Genomic DNA, 26,697 nt, shown 5'->3' with positions numbered 1-26,697 from the left:
ATCTGTGTGCCGGGCGGTGTGTGTGATCTGTGTGCCGGGCGGTGTGTGTGATCTGTGTGCCGGGCGGTGTGTGTGATCTGTGTGCCGGGCGGTGTGTCTGATCTGTGTGCCGGGCGGTGTGTCTGATCTGTGTGCCGGGCAGTGTGTGTGATCTGTGTGCCGGGCGGTGTGCCTGATCTGTGTGCCGGGCGGTGTGCCTGATCTGTGTGCCGGTGGGTGTGTCTGATCTGTGTGCCGGGCGGTGTGCCTGATCTGTGTGCCGGGCGGTGTGCCTGATCTGTGTGCCGGTGGGTGTGTCTGATCTGTGTGCCGGGCGGTGTGTCTGATCTGTGTGCCGGGCGGTGTGTGTGATCTGTGTGCCGGGCGGTGTGTGTGATCTGTGTGCCGGGCGGTGTGTGTGATCTGTGTGCCGGGCGGTGTGTCTGATCTGTGTGCCGGGCGGTGTGTCTGATCTGTGTGCCGGGCGGTGTGTCTGATCTGTGTGCCGGGCGGTGTGTCTGATCTGTGTGCCGGGCGGTGTGTCTGATCTGTGTGCCGGGCGGTGTGTGTGATCTGTGTGCCGGGCGGTGTGTGATCTGTGTGCCGGGCGGTGTATCTGATCTGTGTGCCGGGCGGTGTATCTGATCTGTGTGCCGGGCGGTGTGTCTGATCTGTGTGCCGGGCGGTGTGTGTGATCTGTGTGCCGGGCGGTGTGTGTGATCTGTGTGCCGGGCGGTGTGTGTGATCTGTGTGCCGGGCGGTGTGTGTGATCTGTGTGCCGGGCGGTGTGTCTGATCTGTGTGCCGGGTGGTGTGTCTGATCAGTGTGCCGGGCGGTGTATCTGATCTGTGTGCCGGTCACAATGGTGTTCTGCTCCTGTGTGAGCCATATGAGTGAATCACACAGACCGTCACGCAGTATTTACGGGCTTCGCACACAGCGCTGAACACAATGTGTCACGCCAGCCGGTGTCGCAAGCAATTTGCACATCACAGGAAATCAAACCCCGCCGTTCGGTTAGCCGCTCTCAGCCGCAGCTGCATGTGGCAGTTGATAGTGTTTGATGCCTGAGGTTGAACCGCAGGCCAGTTTATATCAGAGGAGATTATCGGCTGGGCACACAGATCTCTGCAGTAGGTGATTCTGTGCATCCAGCTAACAGCGCGATGCGCGGAACAGCCTGCTGTCCTGACAACAGGCACGGATAAGATCTAGGGGCGCATCTGTAACGCACCTCGAACTCAAGAGAAAGAAATCCAATCATCTGTGTCACCTGTGTGCATCCATTCCATATTGAGAGATGTTTAAAGGACCACTATCGTGAAAAATTGTAAAATAACATAAAAACAAATAAAAATAAAGTATTTTTCTTCCAGGGTAAAATGAGCCATAAATTACTTTTCTCCTATGTTGCTGTCACTTACAGTAGTTTGTAGAAACCGGACAGAAATGACAGGTTTTTGACTTGTCCATCTCTTCATTGGGATGCTCATCATTTCATTTATTCTTTACAAAAGCACTCCCTGGAAATCTATATATATAAAATCGGATGTGTGTGTGTGTGTGTGTGTGTGTGTGTGTGTGTGTGTGTGTGTGTGTGTGTGTGTGTGTGTGTGTGTGTGTGTGTGTGTGTGTGTGTGTGTGTGTGTGTGTGTGTGTGTGTGTGTGTGTGTGTGTGTGTGTGTGTGTGTGTGTGTGTGTGTGTGTGTGTGTGTGTATGTGCCGCGATCACGCGAAAACGGCTTGACTGATTTGAATGAAACTTGGTATACAGATCCCTGACTACCTGGGATGATATGTTCTGGGGGTCTCGCGGCCCCCCTGCACATGTGGGCGGAGCTACAAACAGCAAATCAGATTTCACCCATTCAAGTCAATGGAAAAAATTTAAAAGGCTGCCATTCTCACAGTAATTAACCTCCCTGGCGGTTTGTTAAAATCCGCCAGGGGGCAGCAAATACCTTTTTTTTATTTTATTTTATTTTTTTTCATGTAGCGAGACAATGTCTCGCTACATGATAGCCGCTGCTGAGCGGCATCCCCCCAGCCCCTCCGATCGCCGCCGGCGAACGGAGATCAAGAGATCCCGTTCAAAGAACGGGATCTCTTGGAGGGCTTCCCCCGTCGCCATGGCGACGGGGCGGGATGACGTCACCGACGTCATTGACGTCGTGACGTCAAAGGGGAATCCGATCCACCCCACGGCGCTGCCTGGCACTGATTGGCCAGGCAGCGCACGGGGTCTGGGGGGGGGGGCGGCTGCAGCGACGGGTATAGCGGCGGATCGGCGGGCAGCGGCGGCGATCGGAGGTTACACGCAGCTAGCAAAGTGCTAGCTGCGTGTAACAAAAAAAAAATTATGCAAATCGGCCCAGCGGGGCCTGAGCGGTGCCTCCCGGCGGCATAGCCCGAGCTCAGCTCGGGCTTACCGCCAGGGAGGTTAAGCCAGAGTCCACACACTTGGCACAGTTGGTCACTTGGTGACCGAGGTTACGAATCCAGGAAAGGTGGGAGGAGCATAACACAGCCAATCAAATTTCAGCCGTTCATTTTAAATGGAAAAAATGTAAACTGCAGCCATTCTTAGACTGTTAATCGCAGGGGTCTCAAACTTGGCACACTTGGTCACTGGGTGAATGCGATTAAGATTCAAGAAAGTGGGTGGAGCCTACAACTGCCAATCAAAATCCACCCATTGATTTTCAAGGGGAATATTAAAACTGCTGCCATCCTTACACTGTTAGTGGCAGAGGCTTCAAACCCGGTACAGTTAGTCATTGGGTGACTGGGGTCCAAATTCACTAAAGGGGCGGGGCCACAAACAGCCAATCAGATTTCCTTGCTGGATAAACTGCTTCCATTCACACATTTTTGATGCCAGGAACCTGAAAGCTCACAAACTTGGTCATTGAGTGACTGTGTGTCAAGGTTACAAAAAGTGGGCGGAGCCAAATAAAGTTCACTAGGAAAATATAAACTGCAGCCATTCTTACACTGTTTCTGGCAGGGTTCTCAAACTTTGCACAGTTGGTCACTGGGTGAATGGGAGAATGGGTGGAGCCTACAACAGCCAATTAAAATTCACCTGTTGATTTTCAAAGGCAATATTTACATTGCTGCCATTCTTACACTGTTAATAGCAGATGCTTCAAACCTGGTACTGTTAGTCACTGGGTGACTGGGGTTCAAATTCGGAAAGGGAGCGGAGACACAAACAACCAATCAGATTTGTTTAATTTCAATGAGAATATTCAAATAATTGATACCAAAAGCCCAACGCTCATAAACTTGATCATTGAGTGACTGTAGAAAAAGTGGGCGGAGCCAACAACTGCATTTTATTCCAGGGGAAAATATAAACTGCAGCCATTCTTACACTTTTAATGGCGGGGTTCCCAAACTTGACACAGTGGGCCACGGGGTGACTGGGATTAATATTAAGAAATGTGGGTGGAGCCAACAACAGCCAATCAAATTTCACCTCTTGATTTTCAAGGGGAATATCTACATTGCTACCATTCTTACACTGTTAATGGCAGAGGCCTCTTAGCTGATAGGTGACTGGGGTCCAAATTCACTAAAGGGGGCGGAGCCACAAACAGCTATTCAGGTTTGTTAGATTGATTTCAGCCATTCTGTTATTGGCAGGGTTCTCAAACGTGACACAGTTGGTCAATGGATGAATGGGATTAATATGCAGGAAAGTGGGTGGAACCTACAACAGCCAATCAAAATTCACCTATTGATTTTTAAGGGAAATATTGCAACTGCGGCCATTCTTACACTAATAATGGCAGAAGCCTCAAACCAGCTACATTCAGTCATGAAGTGGCTGGGGTTCAAATGCAGTAAAGGGGTGGAGCCACAAACAGCCAATCAGATTACTTTACTGGATAAACTGCTTCCATTCACACACTTTTGATGGCAGAAACCCAAAAGCTTAAAACTTGGTCCCTGGGGTTTTCTGGGATTTATATTCAAAAAAGTGGGTGGAGCCTAAAAAAAAAATCAAAATTCACCTGTTGATTTTCAAGGGGAATATTTACATTGCTGCCATTAACCAATGGTACAAGCCTCAAACCTGGTACAGTTGGTCATTGGGTCACTGGGGTTCAAATTCAGAAAAGGGGTGGAGCTACAAACAGCCAATCAGATTTGTTTCATCTCACTGGTAAATTACAAATTATTGATGCCAAGGACCCCAGAGCTCACAAACTTGGTCATTGAGTGACTGTGTGTCAAGGTTACAAAAAGTGGGCGGAACCAAAACCAAATTTCACTGGAAAAATATAAACTGCAGCCATTCTTACACTGTTAATGGCAAGGGTTCTCAAAGTTTGCCCAGATGGTGACTGAGATTAATATTATGGGAAGTGGGTGGAGCCTATAACAGCCAATCAAAATTCACCAAATGCCGGAGAGATGCAGAGCCACAAACAGCCAATCTGATTTGCTTCATTTCTATGGGAATATACAAATTATTGATGACAAAGACCCCAAAGTTCACAAACTTGGTCATTAAGTAATTGTGTGTTAGGGTTAGAAAAAGTAGGCGGAGCCAACACCAGCCAAATACATACCCGGGCAACACCGACTCATCAGCTATTATTCATAAAAGTGGATGAAGCCTACAAAAGCCAATCAAAATTAGTCTATTGATTTTCAAGGGAAGTATTTCATCACTGCCATTCTTGCACTGTTAATGGCACAAGCCCCAAACTGGGTACAGTTATTTATTTGGTGACTGGGGTTCAATTGCAGAAAAGGGGTGGAGACACAAACAGCCCATCAGATTTGTTTCATTTCAATGCAAATTATTGATGCCAAAGACTGCAAAGCTCACACATTTGGTCACTGAGTAATTAAGTAATTGTCTGTTACTAAAAAATGGGCATAGCCAACACCAGCCAAATACATACCCGGGCAACGCTGGGTCATCAGTGGGCGGAGAAAAATAGAAATTTCACTGGGAAAATGTAAACTACAGCCATTCCTACACTGGTAATGGCAGGGTTCTCAAACTTTGCACAGTTGGTCACTGGGTGACTGGGATTAATATTCATAAAAGAGGGTGGAGCCTACAAAAGCCAATCCAAATTCATTTATTACTTTTCAAGGGGCATATTAAATTGCTGCCATTCTTGCACTGTTAAGGACACAAGCTTAAAACCTGTTACAGTTTGTCATTTGGTAACTGGGGTTCAAAATCAGAAAAGAGGGTGGAGCCAGCCAATCAGATTTGTTTCATTTCAATGCAAATTATTGATGCCAAACAATGCAAAGCTCACAAACTTGGTCATTGAGTCATTGTGTGTTAGGGTTAGAAAAGTGGGCGGAGCCAACACCAACCAAATACATACCCAGGCAACGCCGGGCAATCAGCTAGTGATCTATATAAAGATGCAGGCTGCCCCTTCTACCTGTTTTCACACTATTCCAGCAACTGCCATTCACTAAATGCTTTTGGAAAATAAAGAAAACCCAGAGAATTCCCCATGAGGAGATGGGCTAGTCCAAAACCTGTCAGTCCTGTCAGATTTTTACTACCTACTGTGAGAGCTCGTTCACACTAAGGGCATTTTGCCTTTTTTTCAAGTGCAGGCGATTTTCAAAATCACCCTAAAAACGCTTGTGCAATGACTCCTTATGAGAGAGTTCACATCTGAGCAGTTCATTTCCGATCCTCTCAGCAAAGCGCTGCCTGTACCATTTTTGAGGTGATTTTGCCTCAGTGGAAGGTATAGGAAAAACGCTCACAAAAACGCTTTGTGTGGTGATTGTGTACGTGTTTTTAAGAATAAATACATTGTATTTATTCTTTTCCGGGTCAAAGAGTTCACTTCCTGATTTGCGCCAGAGAGTGAATTTAAAAACCGCTCGGGAAAAACGCAGCACACAGTGCAGCGCCGGTAGGGGAAAAAAAAACGCCCCACGAAATCGCAAAACGCTTGCATTTGGGATTACGATTTTAGATGTGAACGAGGCCGAGTGACAGCAACATATGAGAAAAGAAATTTACAGCACGTTTTATTCTGGATGAAATGTACTTTTTATGTTTTTATTTTACATTTTGCAATTCTTGGCAATAGTGGCTTTTTAAAGAGGACATTTACTGAGGCCAGTTTAAGACTATGTAGCTGCGCTGCAGTGTGACGATCGCACTGCAATACTGAAAATAGTCTTTGGGGATTACAATGGCAATGCACGGTAATCTCCATACTGGCTGCAGAATTTCACTGACGTGTATTGAAAAAATACACTTCACACATGCGTGCCACAATGCAAATGCAGGAAATACATTAAAAAAAAAAAAAAGCTGCGTCGTCATAGACTTACATGACTTCCGGTCGCCACCTGTCCGCTGCGCAAGTTGCACGACAACGCCCTGTTGCTTTTGCGGCAAATTGACACTTCTGGCGCCGCGCCAGGTATAAAATATCCATAGACTTTCATTGGCGTAGCGTTACCCTGCGGCAAAACAGGGTAACACAACGTGCCAGTGTGAAAGAGGCCTCAATATAACTTCATGAATAAAATTGCTCATTGTTTATCAATATTTCTTGACAAATTATTTAGTCAGTGTTTCCCCGCTGTAAAATCTTTCCTTGCCCTTAAATGTATGACAGCTGGTGGCTTCTTAATTGCTGGTAGGTGCAACACCAGGGACGTCACAATAAACCCTGCAAGGGATGCAGCCGCAGGGGGGCCAGGGGGGGAGAAGTTTCTTTTCCCTGTCATAAGAGAAAAAAAACGTTGTGCTCTGTGCACAATGGTTCTAATGACTGCATCTGCTCAGCCACTGATAAGGAACCATACAATGTATTGCTGACAAAGATTTGTAGACAGTCCCTATTCGGGGTAGCAGGAAAAAAGGGCGCTGTCGGCTAGCGGACGAAAAAGGTGCCGCCATAGGCTCTAATGCAATTATTGTAGACACAGAGAAAAAAAACATAAAAAACAGCTGTGTACAGTAGCGATGCTGGAGAAAGAAAAGTTTCAAAGCTGGTGGTTTGAAAGGCATTTTATTGAAAACTCAGGAGAAAAAGTTAATTACGTATGTGGATCCTGGTCTCCCAGAGAGCACTGGGAAGCGAAGGCTTTTGAAACATCATAGCCTAGGCTAAACATCGCTGGGAGGGCGGGGCTACCAATAGACAACAATATACAGATATAGGAAGTGAAACCAGGATAATTACCATAAAATTGGGTGTGAACCAAGACTTAATTGCCAATTAACAGTACATTTTTTTCCACCAAATGCGATCTTTCCATGCGATTTTTACGATCGAATTGTATAAAAAGTTTGCCATTTATGAAGGCAATTAGATAGAGAACAATTATTTGGTCGATTGCTACATGGGATAAAATCAATCCAAAAGTTGGATTTATGATCAAATTTGGAGAAAGAATCGTTCAGTAAATGTGAATAATTGAGAATTCCCTTCCTATTAGTTACGATCGTTCAAACCGCATCCAAAGATCGCATTTAGTGAAAAATTGTACTGTTAATGGGCACCTATAGAGGTTAAATATAGTGATGATCGAACACCTAGATGTTCGGGTTCGGTTAGGTTCAGCTGACGTCATCCAGCCTGCCTGCCCCCTCCCAGGGGGTGCCGGTCCTCCCGAGAGCTGGCCTGCCCCCGCCCTACACCACCGCGCGGGGGCAGGCCGGCTCTCGGGAGGACCGGAGCCCCCTGGTGGCGGGAGGAGGCAGGCCAGCTCTCGGGAGGACCAGCGATCCCTGGTGGCGGGAGGGGGCAGGCAGGCTGGATGACGTCTGCCGAACCTAACCGAACCCGAACATCTAGGTGTTCTATCATCACTAGTTAAATACAATAGTTTATCTCATTTGTTTCTTTTCAGTTCAGGTTTGCTTTATTATCTTGTTATGGTTATAATATGTCATTTTAACGCTTGTGACTTCTTTTTTGTAGGCAGTCCCATTACCCCGAATTACGTGGATAACTCATCCCTGAGCGTCTCCCCCTGGTGCACCTGTAACACAAGCGGGAACCGGCAGGAGGAGTGCGAGAACTTCCTGCGCTATTTCACCAGCAACGTCTGCCTCCGTAAGTGTACAGGCCTGAACACCGCACACCAGATAACCAGTAAGATAATATCGGGTCCTAGAGAAGGATGTAACTCTGGCTGCCCTTTATGATCCCTTTAGTAAGCTGAGGTGGGAGGAGCTGCAATTGGGGCCCCTTTGCTTAGGTTGCCTTGTAGAGGATTCTGCTCTGCCACATACTGCTTGTATAGGAGGCAGGGCCGGATTTGTACTCTTTGGCCACTGTCCATGGCCACTTGTCACCAGCCTCCCTCCTTCAGTATAGGTAGCAAGGCAAAACCCGCTCCCCCTCCCTCTAGTATAGGTAGCCAGATGACTCCTCCTTCCTTACCCTCCGGTATAAGTAGCCTTATGAATCCTCCCTCCTTACCCTCCAGTATAGGTAGCCTGATGACTCCTCCCTCCTTACCCTCCAGTATAGGTAGCCAGATGGCTCCCTTAATCGCTCCTTTTCCCTCCCCCCTTTCAGTATAGGTAGCTAGCTCACATTCACACCGCAGCAGCCATCAGTGTCACTCATTTCTCCACTCATCTTCAGTGTAGAAGCTTCCTCTTCCTTTCCATCTCCAATGCTGCCCATGTCCATAGCTGCTGGCCACAATGCAAACATGCACAGAGAGCAAGGTGGCTGCTGCACAGGCAGCTAGCAGCAGAGTACCATGGACAGGTGCTCGCCTGATCTCCCTGCATTGCAACATTTACAAGCTTGCTTTGGTGCCCTTGCTCCTGTGGTGCCCTAGGCCATGGCCTAGGTGGCCTTGCCCTAAATCCAGAACTGATAGGGGGGATTTCTAGAGCCATCCTATTCAGCCATATGGACGTCGCACCTCCTGCATCAGGCTCTGCAAACCTTTGAGTGGGCTTCCTTAATGTTTACAACCCTTTCCTTGCCTTCCCTTGGTGACCCTCACAGCCTGGGGGCCCATCTCACAAGGGTCAAAAGACAAGAGTAGCCATCTGGATCTTCACATCCATAACAGGTATAGCCACAAAAACCCCTGTTGTGAAGTATCAGAGAAAAGGAAGGTTAGTAGGTGGGGCCTCCACAACTCTTGGCCCCCTTGTGGTCGTTGGGGCTGCTCCCCCCCTAGTTATGGTTTCAAGCAAACATGTTTTCCTACTTTTTATACCGTATGCCATACTGTTAGCATATTTGCTTTTGTGCATACGTATTATTATTCATTTAGAAATTATACGTTCCCAAAGTACACTTATTTTACTCTGAGAGCTGACTTTGCATTTTATTTATAACTGCTTTATTCATCCTCTAACTTAAAGGAATACTGTAGGGGGTTGGGGGAAAATGAGTTGAAGTTACCTGGGGCTTCTAATGGTCCCCTGCAGGCATCCTGTGCTTGTGCAGCCACTCACCGATGCTCCGGCCCCGCCTCCGGTTCACTTCTGGAATTTCAGACTTTAAAGTCGGAAAACCACTGCGCTGATGTCACCAGGAGCGCACGGCGCAGGCACAGACCATACTGGGCCTGCGCAGTATGCTCCTGGTGCCATCAGCGGGAGTGAGGATACGGCAATGCAGGCGCAGTGGTTTTCCGACTTTAAAGTCTGAAATTCCAAAAGTGAACCAGAGGCGGGTCCGGAGCATCGGTGAGTGGCTGCGCGGGCACAGGACGTCTGTGGGGGACCATTAGAAGCCCCGGGTAACTTCAACTCATTTCCCCCCGACCCCCTACAATATCCCTTTAATGAGAAAGCATTTATGCTTGTTTGACTTTGTTCAGGGGACCCAGCAGTGTGAGAGAAGGCTTTGTTTACATTTCTCACTTGATACAATTAAACACAAGATAACATTATGTAAAGTTCGGAAGCGGCCAGCTCTGCTGGCAGGGAAGCTTCTAAAGCCTGTGTTAACCATTTGAATGCAGTTCTAGTAAAAAAAAATGCTGGTTACGTATAATATGCTGTAAGTAATCTATTAGAGCAAAGTAGATATGCTGGGTTGCATTCCGCTTCAAATGTAATATTGTCACAAGAAATGATGAGCTTTCTCACCATCTAATAGCAGACGTTTTTGATTCTCTGGATCATTTGTATCCCCGCTGGAAATGCTTGGAGGCACCTGATTAAATCCTGCCTCATACACCATGTTGGAAACTATTTCATTATAAAAAAAAAAGACGAGGCTTCAAACACTGCTGGCGCTATGAGAGTGCCGTATGCCGAGCTGCTGTCTTTCCTTGCTGTAAAGCGGAGATTCTTCTCAACACAGACATGGAGAGTTTACCCCAGCGGGGCGCTCACGAGGGCCTCAGGGGGTACTTCTGTTTGTCAAAGAGAACTCATTAGAACAATATCTCCAGTTTTAGGAAAATATTAAATTATGCCTGGAGAAAAAGTATCTGTAGTTAATTAAAAGCGTAAAATAATGTTTATGGAATATGCAGACATAATTAGGGGATACTTCTTCTGAGTGACTGTGTGCAAAGTAGTCCTTGAAATAATATCCCTCTACCTACCAAACACCAGCTTCTATAAAGGGGTCCACAGTGCTGGGTCACATGGGTGGTAAACGCGATGGTTTGGTGGCCGAAAAAAGTTTTGTTTAAAAGGGATCTACCGCCATTCCATTCACGGGAGTGTAACAATTTTTTAAACAATGGTGACACCAGTTGGGGACGCTCATGCTAACATCCTGGTAGATCCTGTCATCTCCTCTTGGACGCTATATGTAGCATCCAGCGTCCGCTGCGGTTGGTGTTCCTTGTCCCCTTGTGAGCTCAAAACGTGATGCAATGACAGATTCACAAGAACCGATGCCAAAAGGTTTTCTGCATGGTGCCAGAAAAGTGTTTACGGCCGGCAGCAGAGGGGTCATGGACATATCTCCACCAATGTAAATATAAAACTTTTCCTTTTTGAAGGCTTCAGGTGGACTTTTAGCACACTTAAAGGATACCCGAGGTGACATGTGACATGATGAGATAGACATGTGTATGTACAGTGCCAAGCACACAAATAACTATGCTGTGTTCCTTTTTTTCTTTCTCTGTCTGAAAGAGTTAAATATCAGATATGTAAGTGGCTGACTCAGTCCTGACTCGGACAGGAAGTGACTACAGTGTGACCCTCACTGATAAGAAATTCTAACTATAAGACACTTTCCTAGCAGTAAATGGCTTCTGAGAGCAGGAAAGAGATAAAAAGGGTCAATAGTCTGGAATGCCAGATCCGTCCGCAACAAACTTACAGCAGTCCACAACCTCTTCCTCTCCAAATCCCTCACCATCCTCGCACTCACTGAGACATGGCTCACCCCTTCTGACTCTGCCGCAGAGGCTGCCCTCTCCTATGGGGGTCTTCACCTCAATCACACCCCCAGACCAGACAACAGGACCGGGGGAGGGGTGGGTCTGCTCCTCTCTCCATCCTGCACCTTCTGTGTCCTCACACCACCTACCTCTCTACAATTCACATCCTTTGAGGCCCACACCATTCGCCTCTACCACCCCCTCCCTGCCATTGTTGCGGTCTTATATCGCCCTCCGGGCTCCACTTCACAATTTCTCGATGACCTTGCCTCCTGGCTCCCTCACATCCTCTCCTCTGACCTCCCCACCATCATCCTTGGGGATTTCAATATTCCCATCGATGAAGCCCAGAGCTCTGCTGTGACCCAGCTACTCACCATTGCCAACTCACTTGGACTTGTACAACACGCCAACACCCCCACTCACACTGCAGGTCACACTCTCGACCTTGTATTCACTAAATCCACCACCATTGCAGACCTTGACATCGCACCCTTTCCACCCTCAGACCATCACCTTCTCACCTTCAACCTCCTCACGGAAGGCACCTCCAAATTAGCCACCCACCCACCTGGTCGATGGCAGCGAGACCTACGCAAGCTCAACCCTAGTGTCCTTGCTGACCCTCTCCATGCCCTCTCCTCCACTCTCCCCACCCTAACCTGTCCTAATCTTGCTGCAGCTCAGTATCGCCAAACTCTCTCATCAGCCCTAGAGAAAGCTGCTCCACCAATATTTCGCCACAACCGACCCCCTAACCCCCAGCCCTGGCGCACTACCCATATTCGCATCCTCCAGAGGAAAACACGCGCCACTAAACGGAAATGGAGAAAAACTAGACTTAACCAGGATTTCTTACAGTACAAGACCAACCTGCTGCAGTTCCACACTGCCCTTGCTCATGCGAAGCAGGAATACTTTACCAAGCTCATCGGAGCACAAGCTTCCAACCCCCGGCGTCTTTTTGCCACCTTCAACTCCCTGCTTAAACCCACCCCCCCACCCTCCGTTTCCTCCCTCTCTGCCACAGATTTAGCCACTCACTTCACCAACAAAATTGTCTCCATCCGCCAGGAAATATCCAATCTCCAATCTTCACCTCCCACCCCCTCCCAACCAGCTCCTCCTCCACCCTATCCTCCCCTCACATCCTTCACTCCTACTACCACCGAGGAAGTCAACCACCTACTGCAGACTTCACATACCACTACTTCCCCCCTTGACCCCATCCCTTCTGACTTACTCCAGCCTCACTTCACGGAATTGGCCCCAGTCCTCACTACCCTGTTCAACCTCTCCCTATCCTCAGGCACCTTCCCCACAGACTTCAAGCAGGCCACTGTACTTCCCCTGCTCAAGAAACCCTCACTCGACCCCTCGCTACCCTCCAACTACCGTCCTATCTCCCTCCTTCCCTTTGCCTCAAAACTCCTTGAGCGTCTGGTTCACAAACGCCTGACCCAGTACCTCAATGCCAACTCACTGCTAGACCCACTCCAATCTGGATTTCGGCCTGCCCACTCAACCGAAACTGCTCTCACCAAAATGGTCAACGACCTTGCCTTAGCTAAAGCTGAAGGTAAATACTCCATTCTCCTCCTCCTTGACCTGTCAGCAGCTTTTGACACAGTAGATCATCCCCTACTCCTCCAGTCCCTCCAGTCCTTGGGCATTCACGATCTCGCCCTGTCCTGGCTTTCATCCTACCTCTCCAACCGCTCCTTCACGACCACCTTCAATGAGTCCTCGTCCACCCCCAACCACCTCTCGGTGGGAGTCCCCCAAGGTTCGGTCCTTGGCCCCCTACTGTTCACCCTATACACATCCTCCATTGGCAAGGTTATCTCCTCCATGGGTTTTAACTATCATCTGTATGCAGATGACACCCAGATCTACCTCCACACCCCTGACATATCCACCACTACCATGGACAAGGTCTCCTCCTGCCTATCCGCCATCTCCTCCTGGATGTCTGCTAGGTTCCTGAAACTAAATCTAGACAAAACGGAATTTATGATCTTCCCACCCCGGCCATCCACAAACCTCCCAGATGTGCATGTCACTGTTAACCACACTACCATTCGCCCTACCTCTCAAGCCCGCTGTCTGGGTGTCACCCTGGACTCCGCACTCTCCTTAACTTCCCACATCCAAAACCTCACAAAGTCCTGCAACTTCCACCTTCGTAACATCTGTAAGATTCGCCCTTTCCTGACCTCTGCCACCACCAAACTCCTCATCCATGCCCTCATAATTTCCCGCCTTGACTACTGCAATGCCCTGCTGTCTGGTCTCCCTATGACCCGAACAGCCCCACTGCAGTCCATCATGAATGCGGCAGCCAGAATTATCCACTGCTCCCATCGCTCCACCACGGCAGATCCCCTCCTAGAATCCCTCCACTGGCTTCCTATCCAGTCCAGAATCAGATTCAAGATACTGTGTCTGACCTACAAATCTGTCCACAAAACCTGTCCAACCTACATTTCCGATCTTACTCAGAGGTACACACCTAGCCGCTCACTCCGCTCTTCCAATGAACTTCGCCTAACCGCCCCCCGCATCACCCAGTCCCATGCACGCCTCCAGGACTTCTCAAGAGCTGCTCCAACACTATGGAACGCCCTACCTCCACCCATTAGGGCAGCCCCCTCCTTCAACATCTTCAAGAAAGCCCTCAAAACTCACCTTTTCACTCTGGCCTACTACCCCTCACAAGTGCTCTAAACCTACAGCTGAACTCTGGTCCCCTGCCATTCGTGTCCTTACCTCTCCCTCTAGATTGTAAGCCTTTGGGCAGGGTCCTCCTCCTTTTGTGTCCTACCTGATCTGGCACCTCCATTACTGTGAACCCATGCTATGCATCTGAGTGAACATAACTTGCCTAATCTCCATGCTTCATCCAGTGACTGACTAAGCATTACCTTGTACTAATACTGTGCTGTGTGATCTGGTTTTCTTGTATTCCTGTATTGTCATATTGCTGTATGTCACCCCTAAATATTGTCTGTAACCTAAATTAATGTTCAGCGCTGCGTAATATGTTGGCGCTTTATAAATACAATAAATAAATAAATAAATAGTTCATAGATTTTATCTCTGGCATACTTTAATTAATGTGTCTTTGAGCAAAAACAATAAAACAGTTAAAACTTAAAAAGTAGATTTACACATAAAATAAAACTGTGGAATATCTTAAAAAGTCATTTTTAGGAGAAAAAAATTGATACAATCGTTTAGTTTATTTTCGCCTCAGGTGTCCTTTAAGTACGCAATTTTAAGGAATGTGAAACCACCAGAAATCCAGGGAGATTATATAATAAAAGTGAGAATTGACTTATTGACTAGCTGTGAATCCAGCATCCTCTTCCTGTTCTCCTCGGTGTTCCTCTAGCTAAGTGGAAAGTTTCAGGAGAGTGTAACTGGAGGACATCGGGCTCACCCACTGTCTGGAGAATAGAAAGATTAACGTGTCGCTTCTTCCTCTTTGATTCAATCACCGGCTCTTTGAATGGCAGCCGCAATCAGCAGAGGACCGCGCTCACTCTATTCCGGAATCTGAGCTGATTTTCTTGAAGGCTGGCTAATGGCCGCAAGATACCGGATTATTGCAGGGCAGGCTTGAGTGGGCCTAAAACAATAAAGTGCTGCACTAAACGTTACTAATAGTTCAGCAACTAAAGGGGGATAAAAACTAGAAAGAAAAGTTCTTTCAACTGTGTACAAAAAATGTTTCTACAATGTAAGTGACTTTCTCAATTCACATACAAAAGGGGTAAGAGTTGCCTTGGTGTATATAAAATTGAGTTAAAAAGAACTAAGTAGAATAAGAAGGAGGTGGCTTACCACCAGGACCGGTCCTAGACATTTTACCACCTGCCTGAACCAATACATTGTGAGCATCGCGTGCGCAAAGCCGGACCGAGAGGAGAGACACATCGAGCTGTGCATTGCAGGCATTGACACTACACTTGCCTCCCTCTGCTTCCTCTAAGACGGCATCTCCTCCCTGCTGGGCTGCAGCATCCTGGCTCTGATCTCCAGGATACCGGGTATGTACTGCACCGGTGCCACATCACTCACCCGCTCTCAGCAGATTAGCGAGGGGATCACCAGCCACACATGAAGTGCTGCTACCACTCGACTACAGAGCCGCCTTATTTGACCTGACAGCACGTAACAGGTCACATGAGGCACCACTGTAGCCATGGATACAGGACGCTGGACAGGCAGATGGAGATGCCATCGCTGGAACACTTACAGCAGGTGAGTGAAGCAGGGCCACACATCGGGGTGGGTGAGGGGGAGGATGCGAGGAGAGGGACATTTGGACATCCTTGGTTAAAGTTCCTCTTTAAGATAAAGAGAACACATACAAATGCATCCAACCATCCATTCATAAAGCTGCAACCTCTCCCTCACTCAACTGAAATAATGGGCTGTAGTGGCATGTAAGCATAGTGGAGCTACAGCTTGATGCTTGGCCAACATGGCTTCCAGGATCATTCAGACAAAATATCTGTGCTCATCCTACACAGATCAGAAATAGGGGGAAGGGAGGTGCAAAGGAAAGTGGCCACATCAAATCCAAATCATCCTTGCACTCAAAGCCAGGGGCATAAATACTGTCAGATAAAATAGAGGATATAATAGAGGATCTTAGTTTTCCAAAAATGCTGCAGGGTTCTCACACCTGTTACTCTAACCTGTGTCCACTTATGTTTCAGAAAATGCCATTCATGCTTTCGGCAATGGGACCAATTTGAACCCAGCAGCGAGTCCATCAGTGACCTCCACAACTCCGAGACACAAAGAGGAGAAGTTCAGCAACGTGTCTCTTGCTACAGTCAGGGAGAGCTTCACCATCCATGTACAGCCCACCAAGGTGAGCAGCGAATCTGACACTTCTATGGTGCCACACCATGGATAGTCTGAGAAGGATCTTTTTCTCTTCCTGCAGCATAAATTCTTTTATTATTGTACATCCTGCCCGACAGAAATTTCTGACCTGATGGATCCCTAACATAACCAGAATCTGTATTGGGGATGGTCGGAAATTCCAATTTCCGATTCCGCTGTAAATCCACATTCCGCCATTGCCAATTACCGCTACTGCTACCGATTCCGCTTTCCGCTACCAATTTCCGCATTCCGATGCGGATTTCCGCCGGAAATCGCGGAAATTTCAACCAAATTTAACATCGATTTTCTAAAAAAATATAAGGTCTTTTTGAAAACTTTTTTTGCATCTTTTTCAGATGATTCTGTTTAATAAACCCTGAACATTTGGTGTTTCTAGGACTTACGGGGGCTTTGCTTTTAACCGCTAAAGTCGGCGGATTTTTACTGTAATGTAAAATGCAGAAAATCTGCATTATCAGATATGCAGTAATTTTAAGCCAATCACAGAAGACGCCGAATGAATAAGCCAATCAGAGACTGTGGAAATTTCCGCCTAAATCCCCATTCTGTGATTGGTTTATTCATTCTGAGTCTTCTGATTGGCTTAAAATTACCGCATATCGTATAATGTAGATTTTCTGCATTTTACATTACAGTAAAAATCTGCCGACTTTAGTGGTGAATAGCAAAGCCTTAGAAACACCAGTTATTAAACTGGATCTTGTGAACAAGATCCAAAATAAAGGTTTCAAAAAGACCTAATAGTTTTTGAGAAAATCAATGTTAAGTTTGTCGGAAATTTCCGTGATTTCCGGCGGAAATCCGCCTACCGCACGTGTATTACCGTTTTCCGCATTCCGATGCGGAAATGCAATTTCCGATCGGAATTTCGGAAATTGCATTTCCATGGAATCCGAATGAGCATCCCTAATCTGTATCCATCAGCCATCATACATTGTCCCTCCCTCTTCTTATCGAAAGCCAGCTAAGTGTCTTAAAGTGGATCCAAGATGAAAAACTAGCAAGTAACTTATCTATATATCTTATCTAAAGTTTAGATAGTTTACACAGCATATCTAGCTGCAAACAGCTTCAACATTTTATGATTATTTATTCCTGTGATACAATGAGGGAAGCCATGGTCTGTTTGTCACATTGTCACAGGCTAAGAGCTGGAGATGCTATCAGCTTGCCTGTGTGTAAATTCAGTCCCCTCTCCCCCACCCTCCTCCCCTCTGCCTCTAAAATCTCTGGCTAGTAACCTCCTCCTCCTGCCCAGACTGAGCTCCCATAAGCCCTTGCTAGAGTGCCAAGGCACTGTGAAAAACTGTGGGCGAGGCTTGTTTAGTTTATAGGGAATTAGAGTATTAAAACAAAACAAAAAAAATATTTGGCTTGAGGAATGCCCTATAAACAATAGGAAAGGAACACAATTATGCAATGAGTAAAAGTTTATCTCGGATCCACTTTAAAGGACACCTGACCTGAGAGGGATATGGATGCTACACAAGAGATGATCAGCGGGACTCAGTGGTATCTATATTTCCTCAGAAAGTCACAGCTCTGGCAGGGGGTCCATCAAGCCTTAAACATAGCCAAACATCCAACAAATCCCGTGAGAACTTGACCCTTTAAAGTGGGATTAATCTCCAACAATGAACAAGCCAGCTTGTTATGCTGTATTCCAGTATTTGAAATAAAAATCATTATTGGAGATAAATCCCGCTTTAAAGTGGATCCGAGATAAACTTTTACTCATTGCAGAATTGTGTTCCTTTCATGTAGTTTATAGGGCGTTCCTCAAGCCCAATATTTTTTGTTGTTGTTTTAATACTCTAACTCCCTAAAACTAAACAAGCCTCGCTCACAGCTTCTCGAGAGAGCCTTGGCACTCTGAGCCTTAGTAGCAAGGGCTTATGGGAGCACAGTCTGGGCAGGAGGAGGAGGAGGTTACTAGCCAGAGATTTCAGAGGCAGAGGGGAGGAAGAAGGAGGAGAGGGGAGTAAAGTTTTCACAGGATGAGGGCAGGAGATGCAGAGCAGCTTGCCTTTGTGTAATGATCACAAACAGAACATGGCTGCCCTCATTGCATTGTACAAGAAGAAATAATCATTGTTGAAGCTGTTTGTAGCTAGATTTGCTGTATAAACTATCTAAACTTTATATAAGATATATAGACAAGTTACTTGCTATAGTTAGTTTTTCATCTCGGATCCGCTTTAAGGATCAAGTCCACACTAGATTTGTTGGATGTTTGGGATATGGATGCTGCCATATTTATTTATTTTTAATTTTTAAACAATGCGCGTTGCCTGGCTGTTCTGCTGATCCCCTGCCTCTAATAATTTTAAAACAAAGACCTGAACAAGCATTCAGGTGTCTGAATTAGACACTGCTGATGCCAAAGAGATCAGCGGGATTGCCTGGCAAATGATTTTGTTTAAAAAGAAATAAATATGTCAGCCTCCCATATCTTTCTCACTTTACTTTCCCTTTAATAGCATTAAGGGGCTGGTGGATTCTAATGGGTCTATTTGTCAAGAGGCAATGGGCACTATTGACATTACATGGCCTTTATTCTGTTAAAAATAGGATCGTTCACTAAAAATTGTAACGTTAATGGGCACCTTAATATAGGTTAGTAGCTGTATTCTTGTTAAAAATAACAGATATTTCACTGTTAAAGCAGATCTGAACTGAGAACTTCCTTTCTGCTCTAAAAGATAAGCAGATATAAGATATAATATAAGATAAGATATAATAACCTTTAAAGAAAAAACATTTTTTTTGTTACAGCTGATACAAATCCTGCAATAAATCTGCAGTGTGTCTACTTCCTGCTTTCATGGAAGCATACTTATTGTTAACATCCTGTGTTTATAAATTAGTTGCTCTGCCGAGGCAGCCAGCTGACACAGATGAGAGATCAAATTACAATTGTGATTAGTCACAGATGAGAGGGAGAATTAGACAGGCTAAACTCTCTAAATACATGCAGGGTGGATTTCTCTCTGATTTCCTTCTGTCCTGTGCAAGAGTTCAGGTCCACTTGGCCATACATTACTCGATGTATGGCCAATAGGTAGATTGACCATCAGATAAATCCCTCTGTGATCAATTCTAATCAGAGAGGGATCTATCACCTGGCCACATGCTGCGCAGCAATTTCAAATAGATTTCAGCATTCCAGACTGACCCCCCCCCCCTCCCCCCCAATAGATTTAGTCCACGAAGATCAAATCGGGCAGCCATGTTGCAGAACTGATTCTCTTCCGGTTTAAATAAAATGATTGATTGGGAAGATCGATCGGGCTGCAATATCCAGTTCTATATGGGCAACCTTAGAGTAACACTGAAGCGGCCTAAAAAATAGTTACATACTCACCTATGGAGAGGAAAAGCTCTGGATTCCATAGAGCCTTCCCAGTCTTCTTTCTGTGCCTTTGGTCCACGGCTGACCCCCTCCCCCCACCTGTTGAATTTATTCGACCAACTGGCCCCCGAGTACCTCTGTTGACGAGTTAATCTGTACGAGGTATGGATGCACCCAGGGCTGGATTTACCATAAGGCATTGTAGGCATGTGCCTACAGGCGCCTGATGATAGAAAGGTGGCTCACTTCCTTCCCTGAGCACCTCCCACCCTATGCAGAGTCCTAATGTGAGTGTACATGAGGGGTTACTCACCCAGCTCTCGGCATTCCACTGATGAGATCTCCCTTCAGTCAGGGGCACCTCTAGCTACTTAATACTGAGCTTCCTCTAGCTACCTAATGCTAAGGGGCCCCTGTAGCTACCTATGAAGGGCAAGGGAAGTAAGGGAGAAGTGACAGTTGGGACAGCCAGCACACTTGGGTGCAGCTCATTGGGAGTTTGTAGGTTCATGGTGGGTGAAGTCTAAGGGCTTGATTCACAAAGCGGTGCTAACCTACTTAGCACGTCTAAAGTCTTTAGACACGCTAACCAGGGTGCTAAGTAGGTTAGCACCGGATTTCTTAATCAGATCGCGCGCTAACTTTGCGTGCGCAAAGTTTTACGCGCGCAAAGTTTTGACGCGCGCTAAGTCCCATAGGCTTTAATGGGCACTTCGCACATAAAGTTTTGCGCGCGTAAAGTTTTATGCGCGAAAAGCTTGTTTAGACGTGCTAAGGGGGTTTTCACAGGCGTGCTAACAGTTAGCACCGCTTTGTGAATCAAGCCCTAAGTTGCCAGGATATCTGTGCCTATATAGGCTTCTGTGAGGTAAATCCGGGCCTGGATGCACCTGTCTTTGAAAGCGCTCAGGTACACAAGTTCTTTTAAAGCCTTAAGAGGAGTCTCGAAGGCGCGGAATTACAAAAGGGAAAAGCGGGGACCGCGTGCACGGAGAGAGGACCACAAAGGGTCTATGGGATCCATAGCCTTCCCTTTCCATAGCTGAGTATCTAACTATTTTTTTTGCATCCATCTGAAAATGGCGCCTGCGAATAATGGCGCACGGTGTTGCCGCTAATCCGTTTGCCGCTTATCGCTATTTAACGTTAAAGCCTTATTGTTATTTAACGTTAAAGCCTTATTGTTATTTACCGTTAACACACAGAACCCTCTCTGTACCTATCCCTAACCCCTAAACCCCCCTGGTGGTGCCTAACCCTAAGACCCCCCTGGTGGTGCCTAACCCTAACCACCCCCCCTGGTGGTGCCTAACTTAAGACCCCCCTGGTGGTGCCTAACCCTAAGACCCCCCTGGTTGGTGCCTAACCCTAAGACCCCCCCTGGTGGTGCCTAACCCTAAGACCCCCCTGGTGGTGCCTAACCCTAAGACCCCCCTGGTGGTGCCTAATCCTAACCACCCCCCTGGTGGTGCCTAACACTAGCCACCCCCCTGGTGGTGCCTAACCCTAAGACCCCCTGGTGGTGCCTAACCCTAAGACCCCCCTCATGGTGCCTAACCCTAAGACCCCCCCCAGTGGTGCCTAACCCTAACCTTGACAGTGTTACATTAAATCCATTCCCCGTTTTGCAGTTAAATAACGTCTGCAGTTTGGCTTATGTAGGGCGCTATTGATAAATAACGTTAGTGTGTGCCACTATTGTTAAATAACGTTAGTGTGTGCCACTATTGATAAATAACGTTAGTGTGTGCCACTATTGATAAATAACGTTAGTGTGTGCCGTTTTTCTTCTTTTTTCCCTGTGCGCCATTATTATGCAGTACTAACGATAAATAGCGATAAGCGTATCTTTTTAATGTGGCGCCATTTTTATGCATAGGCGCTGTGCGCCATTATTCACTGATCCCATTTTTTTTTAGGTCACATTTGTTTTAAGGTCGTTTCATATTTTAGAAAAATGTTGGCGACCTGAATAATGGACAGTGCTTTTTCATGTTTTTCTGCAGGCAACAAAAGATGAGCCATTTTTAGTAGGATCTGATGAAATGAAGTCGGAAGTCTTCAACAACCTGGTGCCCTCCTCCAGTTCACGGTTGGTCCACGGCGGATGTCCTTTGCTCATCGTCGTTCTATTTTTCCAGACCTTTATCTGAAGACAGCCAAGAAGAGCCTCCTATTTTATGCTAAAGAGAAAAAAAAAAGATGAAAGCTGGGAGAAAAACTTTGTCTTCTCTATTTTTATTATGTTAATTCATGGTAATCTTAAGAGTCCTTATTTTCATTTATTGTCTTTTGAAATAATCAAGAAAAAAAAATGTTCCTCGGAGTCTCGAAAGTGACTTTCAGACACATCTCAGAAGAGGGCCTGGTGGGACCAGCTGGAGATCCTCGAACAATGCCATGGATCTCCTTCTAGCGGTGCCCTGTGGAGCTTTCTGAGATAAGAGACAATTCTATTATGGCTTCGCGGAGCTCCAGATTTTACTGACGCAAGGACGAGAATTAACAGATAAGCGTTTGAAAAAAAAAATTAAAACCGTGCCGAAATCAAGACGATCTGCACACTCGCTGAAATTGATGAGATGACAAACCCGTAATATGTAGGAAAAGGCATACAGTCATTGTAACGAATCCTACTGTGTCTGCATAATTGGGACTCTTTATTTTCTACGTTTCCAGAGAGTTGGCGGGAGCGTGTAAATACTGCGGGCCTGATTCATGTGACAAAAGGACAACCAGAGGCAGGGAAGGGACACTAACGGTGGCAATTTTTCAGCATTGGCTTTACTGGTATCACTACTATTATTTTTATTATTTTTTTTCTCAGATCTCTAAAGTGCTCGTGTATCTTAATTCCCTGGTAAACCTATTTCTTGATGGTCATTCCAAAATATTTCTACGGGACAGGACACAATGCTTTCTAACAGGGCTCAATTTCCAGTTATATATCGCCAAAAGATTATTACTTATTTTTTTTCTGGTAATGATTTAAAGTGTTATTATATTCCTACTCCTGTTTCTTTTTTCTCCTCTATACTGAGATAGAATTAAATTCAATCAGCACTCAATATGATTTTTAATCTTGGGATAATTTTTTTTTCTTTTTGGAAAGTAGCATTAAATTGTACAATACAAACCTCCGTGTCTATCCCTGTCTTCAGTTCTGAGTTCCCATGGTATAAACAAAAAGTTGTGTGTAATGAAAAGTGCCATAAAAGAATGTCATAGCTGGATTGCTGCAGCGTTACCCTGGTAAGGGGAAGAGGGCATTTAACGGATACCTGAAGTGATAGGGGTATGGAGGCTGCCATATTTATTTCCTTTTAAAGCAGACCCAAACTCTTGCACAGCACACATTAAAAAGTTTTTGTTCCACGTATAGTTGCTGGAAAAAAAATCACTTCTTTGTGTTCTGTGTTTTTTTAGGCAGATAAAGTTTTAAAGTGAACCTGAGGTGAGAGTGATATGAAGGCTGCCAGATTTGTTTCCTTTTAAACAATACCAGTTGCCTGGCAGTCCTGCTGATCTATTTGGCTGCAGTAGTGTCTGAATAACACTAGAAACAAGCATGCAGCTTATCTTGTCAGATCTGACAATATTGTCAGAAACTCCTGATCTGCTGCATGCTTGTTCAGGGCCTATGGCTGGAAGTATTAGAGGACAGTCAGGCAACTGGTATTGTTTAAAAGGAAATAAATATGGCAGCCTCCATGTACCTCTCACTTCAGTTGTCCTTACTGATGCCTGTATAGTGTGACTGGCGCCTCCTGTAGGCAGTATGTCTTCACTTTACTGGCCAATGGGATGCAAACTATTCCAGCTTGCATTAATGTAAATTGCATCCAATTTCATGTCCAGATGCTTTTGATTTTCCAACTATTAGATGGGATTATATTGGTATCTCAATGTCCATCATGTGATGTATATGGTTCTGGACAGCCTCAGGTTAATGGACAAAAAGTAGGGCTAATAAAAATTACACCCTGCAGAAAGAAAACACAGAGACAACAGTAGAGTGACCAGATTTTTGTTGGTTCAACCTGGGGGGAGGTGGGGGCGGCCCGCCCAGCGCGCCGCGCCGAAAAATGGGGGGATGCAGCGCGCGTGGGTGTGGCCATGACATTGTATGGGCGGAGCTAACATAATGATGTAACAGTGAGGCATAAGAAAGCAGTGTTTACGCCATGATGTGGTCAGACGAGGTTTCGCATCATGGGTGTGCAGAAACTGTGTGATGCTATTTAATATTATACCGTAACCCCAAAGCAGCAAGCATAGCCAACTATAACCATTAAATAATAAATGCAGCAACAGTTACCCCAGACACCAGAAAATAAACGCAATGGGCAACATGTCAGCACAAAATAAACGTATTGCGGGCAACATGTCAGCACAAAATAAACGCATTGTGGGCAACATGTCAGCACAAAATAAACGCACTGTGGGCAACGTCAGTACAAAATAAATGCACTGTGGGCAACGTCAGTACAAAATAAACGCACTGCCGGCAAACATGTCAGCACAAAATAAACGCACTGCAGGCAAACATGTCAGCACAAAATAAATGCACTGCGGGCAAACATGTCAGCACAAAATAAACGCACTGCGGGCAAACATGTCAGCACAAAATAAACGCACTGCGGACAAACATGTCAGCACAAAATAAACGCACTGCGGGCAACATGTCAGCACAAAATAAACGCACTGCGGGCAAACATTTCACCAGAAAAAAAAACGCACTGCGGGCAAACATTTCACCACAAAATAAACGCACTGCGGGCAAACATTTCACCAGAAAATAAAAGCACTGCGGGCAAACATTTCACCAGAAAATGAACGCACTGCGGGCACACTTTACCAGAAAATAAACGCACTGCGGGCAAACATGTCAGCACAAAATAAACTCACTGCGGGCAAACATGTCACCAGAAAATAAACGCACTGCGGGCACATGTCACCAGAAAATAAACGCACTGCGGGCACAGGTCACCAGAAAATAAACGCACTGCGGGCACATGACACCAGAAAATAAACGCACTACAGGCACACGTCACCAGAAAATAAACGCACTGCGGGCACACATCACCAGAAAATAAACGCACTGGGGGCACACATGTCACCAGAAAATAAACGCACTGCGGGCACACGTCACCAGAAAATAAACGCACTGCGGGCACACGTCACCAGAAAATAAACGCACTGCGGGCACATGTCACCAGAAAATAAACGCACTACGGGCACACGTCACCAGAAAATAAACGCACTGCGGGCACACATCACCAGAAAATAAACGCACTGCGGGCACATGTGACCAGAAAATAAACGCACTGCGGGCACACGTCACCAGAAAATAAACGCACTACGGGCACACGTCACCAGAAAATAAACGCACTGCGGGCACACGGCACCAGAAAATAAACGCACTGCGGGCACACGTCACCAGAAAATAAACGCACTGCGGGCACACATGTCACCAGAAAATAAACTCACTGCGGGTACACGTCACCAGAAAATAAACTCACTGCGGGCAAAGTTCACCTTGAAAAAAAGCATTTACTCACCTGGCAGAAGACTCCTCTGGCGCGCATCTGCCCCGGACGATCCTCCTGAAGTCTCCCGCTCTGACAGGCAGAGCAGGGCTACCGCAAGATGGCGCCGAAGCCCTGTACTGGAGACTATTCATGTCTCCAGTACAGGGCTTCGGCAGCCATCTTGCCGTAGCCCTGCTCGCCTGCCGGTGTCGGAACACCGGAAGATAGTAAGGAGGGTGGAGCGGGGCTGCGGGCAATGAACTGGCACGGCGTCTATAGACGCCGCTGCCAGTTTATGCAATAAAGTGACCGGAGTCCCGAGGCGGGGACGTCCCGCTGCTTAAAGCGGGACGTTTCCCGGGACCTCATGCAGCCTGGGACGGCGGACCCCGAATCCGGGATGGAGGACCCCGAATCCGGGACGCGTCCCGGGCAATCCGGGACGTCTGGTCACTCTAGACAACAGGAGCCCAAATGGTGCAGTATGTCACAGTACCAGAAGTATGTAAATTATGCGGATGAATTATACTCACAAAGGTGGGTTGCAGAAGGGCAACCGACCACTAGAAGCAGGTGGAGATGTATAACCCCGACTCCACTCGGGTGACCAGACGGAGCTGGTGATGGTCGCACTCTTGATAACAAGCAAACTTCAAATGACCCAAATTGGTCCCCCTCCAAAAGGAGGGTGAAGGCACAGGATAAAGGGGAAAGAGGCGCCCAGAGAAGACAAAATGCGTTAAAAGCAAATAAAATGAAAAAAGAGAGGCGCCTTATTTGAGGCTACAAGCACTGTTAGGCACTGCTATTTGGTCTGAGGAAGTAGGTATGCACCCACGAAACATGTTGCCAGTGCAATAAAATTGTATTAATACGGAATTTGTCTTCATTGAGGTAAGTCACCTCACTTTTTCCATTTTATTTGCTTTCAACACATTTTATCTTCTCTGGGTGCCTCTTTTCCCTTTATCCAGTCTCAGTTTAATACTAACCATTGTAGAGGGAAGGCTCTGGATCCCATAGAACCTTCCCAGCAAGGGCATAACTAGACTTAACAGGGCCCCCCTGCAAAAATGTTAGCATGGGGCCCCCTTGGTCCACAAACCCCATGACGGTCACATAATCGGCAGCCAACGAATGGCAGCAGAGTGTTCTGCTGGGAAGCAGCATCTGGAAGCAGGGAAAAAATTGCACACGCTCCTGCACATGGTTTTTGTAAGTGAACAGGGAGGTTTTTTTGCTAATTAGCTGAACTTGCGGTTGGGGAGAGGGAGAAGGAGGAGGCCCCCCAAAGCCCATGGGCCCCCAGTGGTGGCAGGGGTCACAGGGGTGATTGCTACGCCCATGCTTCCTGACACTGTCTCCGTGCCCTCGGTTCACCGCCGTTCCTGGTGAAGTTGTGCACTTTCGGGACACCTCTGCTCAGGGCAGTTTCTAGGCTAAATTGCACCCAGGGCGAGGGTGTAAAAATTGCACCCACCCTATTTGGCTGCTCCGCGCGTCACCAGCTCCCTGGTGGTTATGTCTTTCTGCCTGTGCTCCCCTTTTTCTACTTGCCGGTCTGTGACTAGGGTG

General features: G+C 46.6%; 1 protein-coding gene across 1 annotated transcript in view; it reads left to right on the top strand.

Moving 5' to 3' along the window:
• Nucleotides 1-22,696, top strand: part of GFRA4 (GDNF family receptor alpha 4) — a 733,069-nt gene extending 710,373 nt beyond the window's left edge. Inside the window, exons 7-9 of the mRNA XM_068274699.1 lie at nucleotides 7,917-8,051; nucleotides 16,044-16,201; nucleotides 21,598-22,696. Coding sequence (XP_068130800.1) covers nucleotides 7,917-8,051; nucleotides 16,044-16,201; nucleotides 21,598-21,744 — 440 coding nt within the window. The 3' untranslated portion in view covers nucleotides 21,745-22,696. The remainder of the gene's footprint in view (nucleotides 1-7,916; nucleotides 8,052-16,043; nucleotides 16,202-21,597) is intronic.
• Nucleotides 22,697-26,697: the final 4,001 nt, after the last annotated feature.

Source organism: Hyperolius riggenbachi, chromosome 1 (genome assembly GCF_040937935.1).
Source record: "Hyperolius riggenbachi isolate aHypRig1 chromosome 1, aHypRig1.pri, whole genome shotgun sequence".
Taxonomy (NCBI): domain Eukaryota; kingdom Metazoa; phylum Chordata; class Amphibia; order Anura; family Hyperoliidae; genus Hyperolius; species Hyperolius riggenbachi.
The sequence above is the reverse complement of the archived record's forward strand: the minus strand, read 5'-3'. Positions and strand labels throughout refer to the sequence as shown.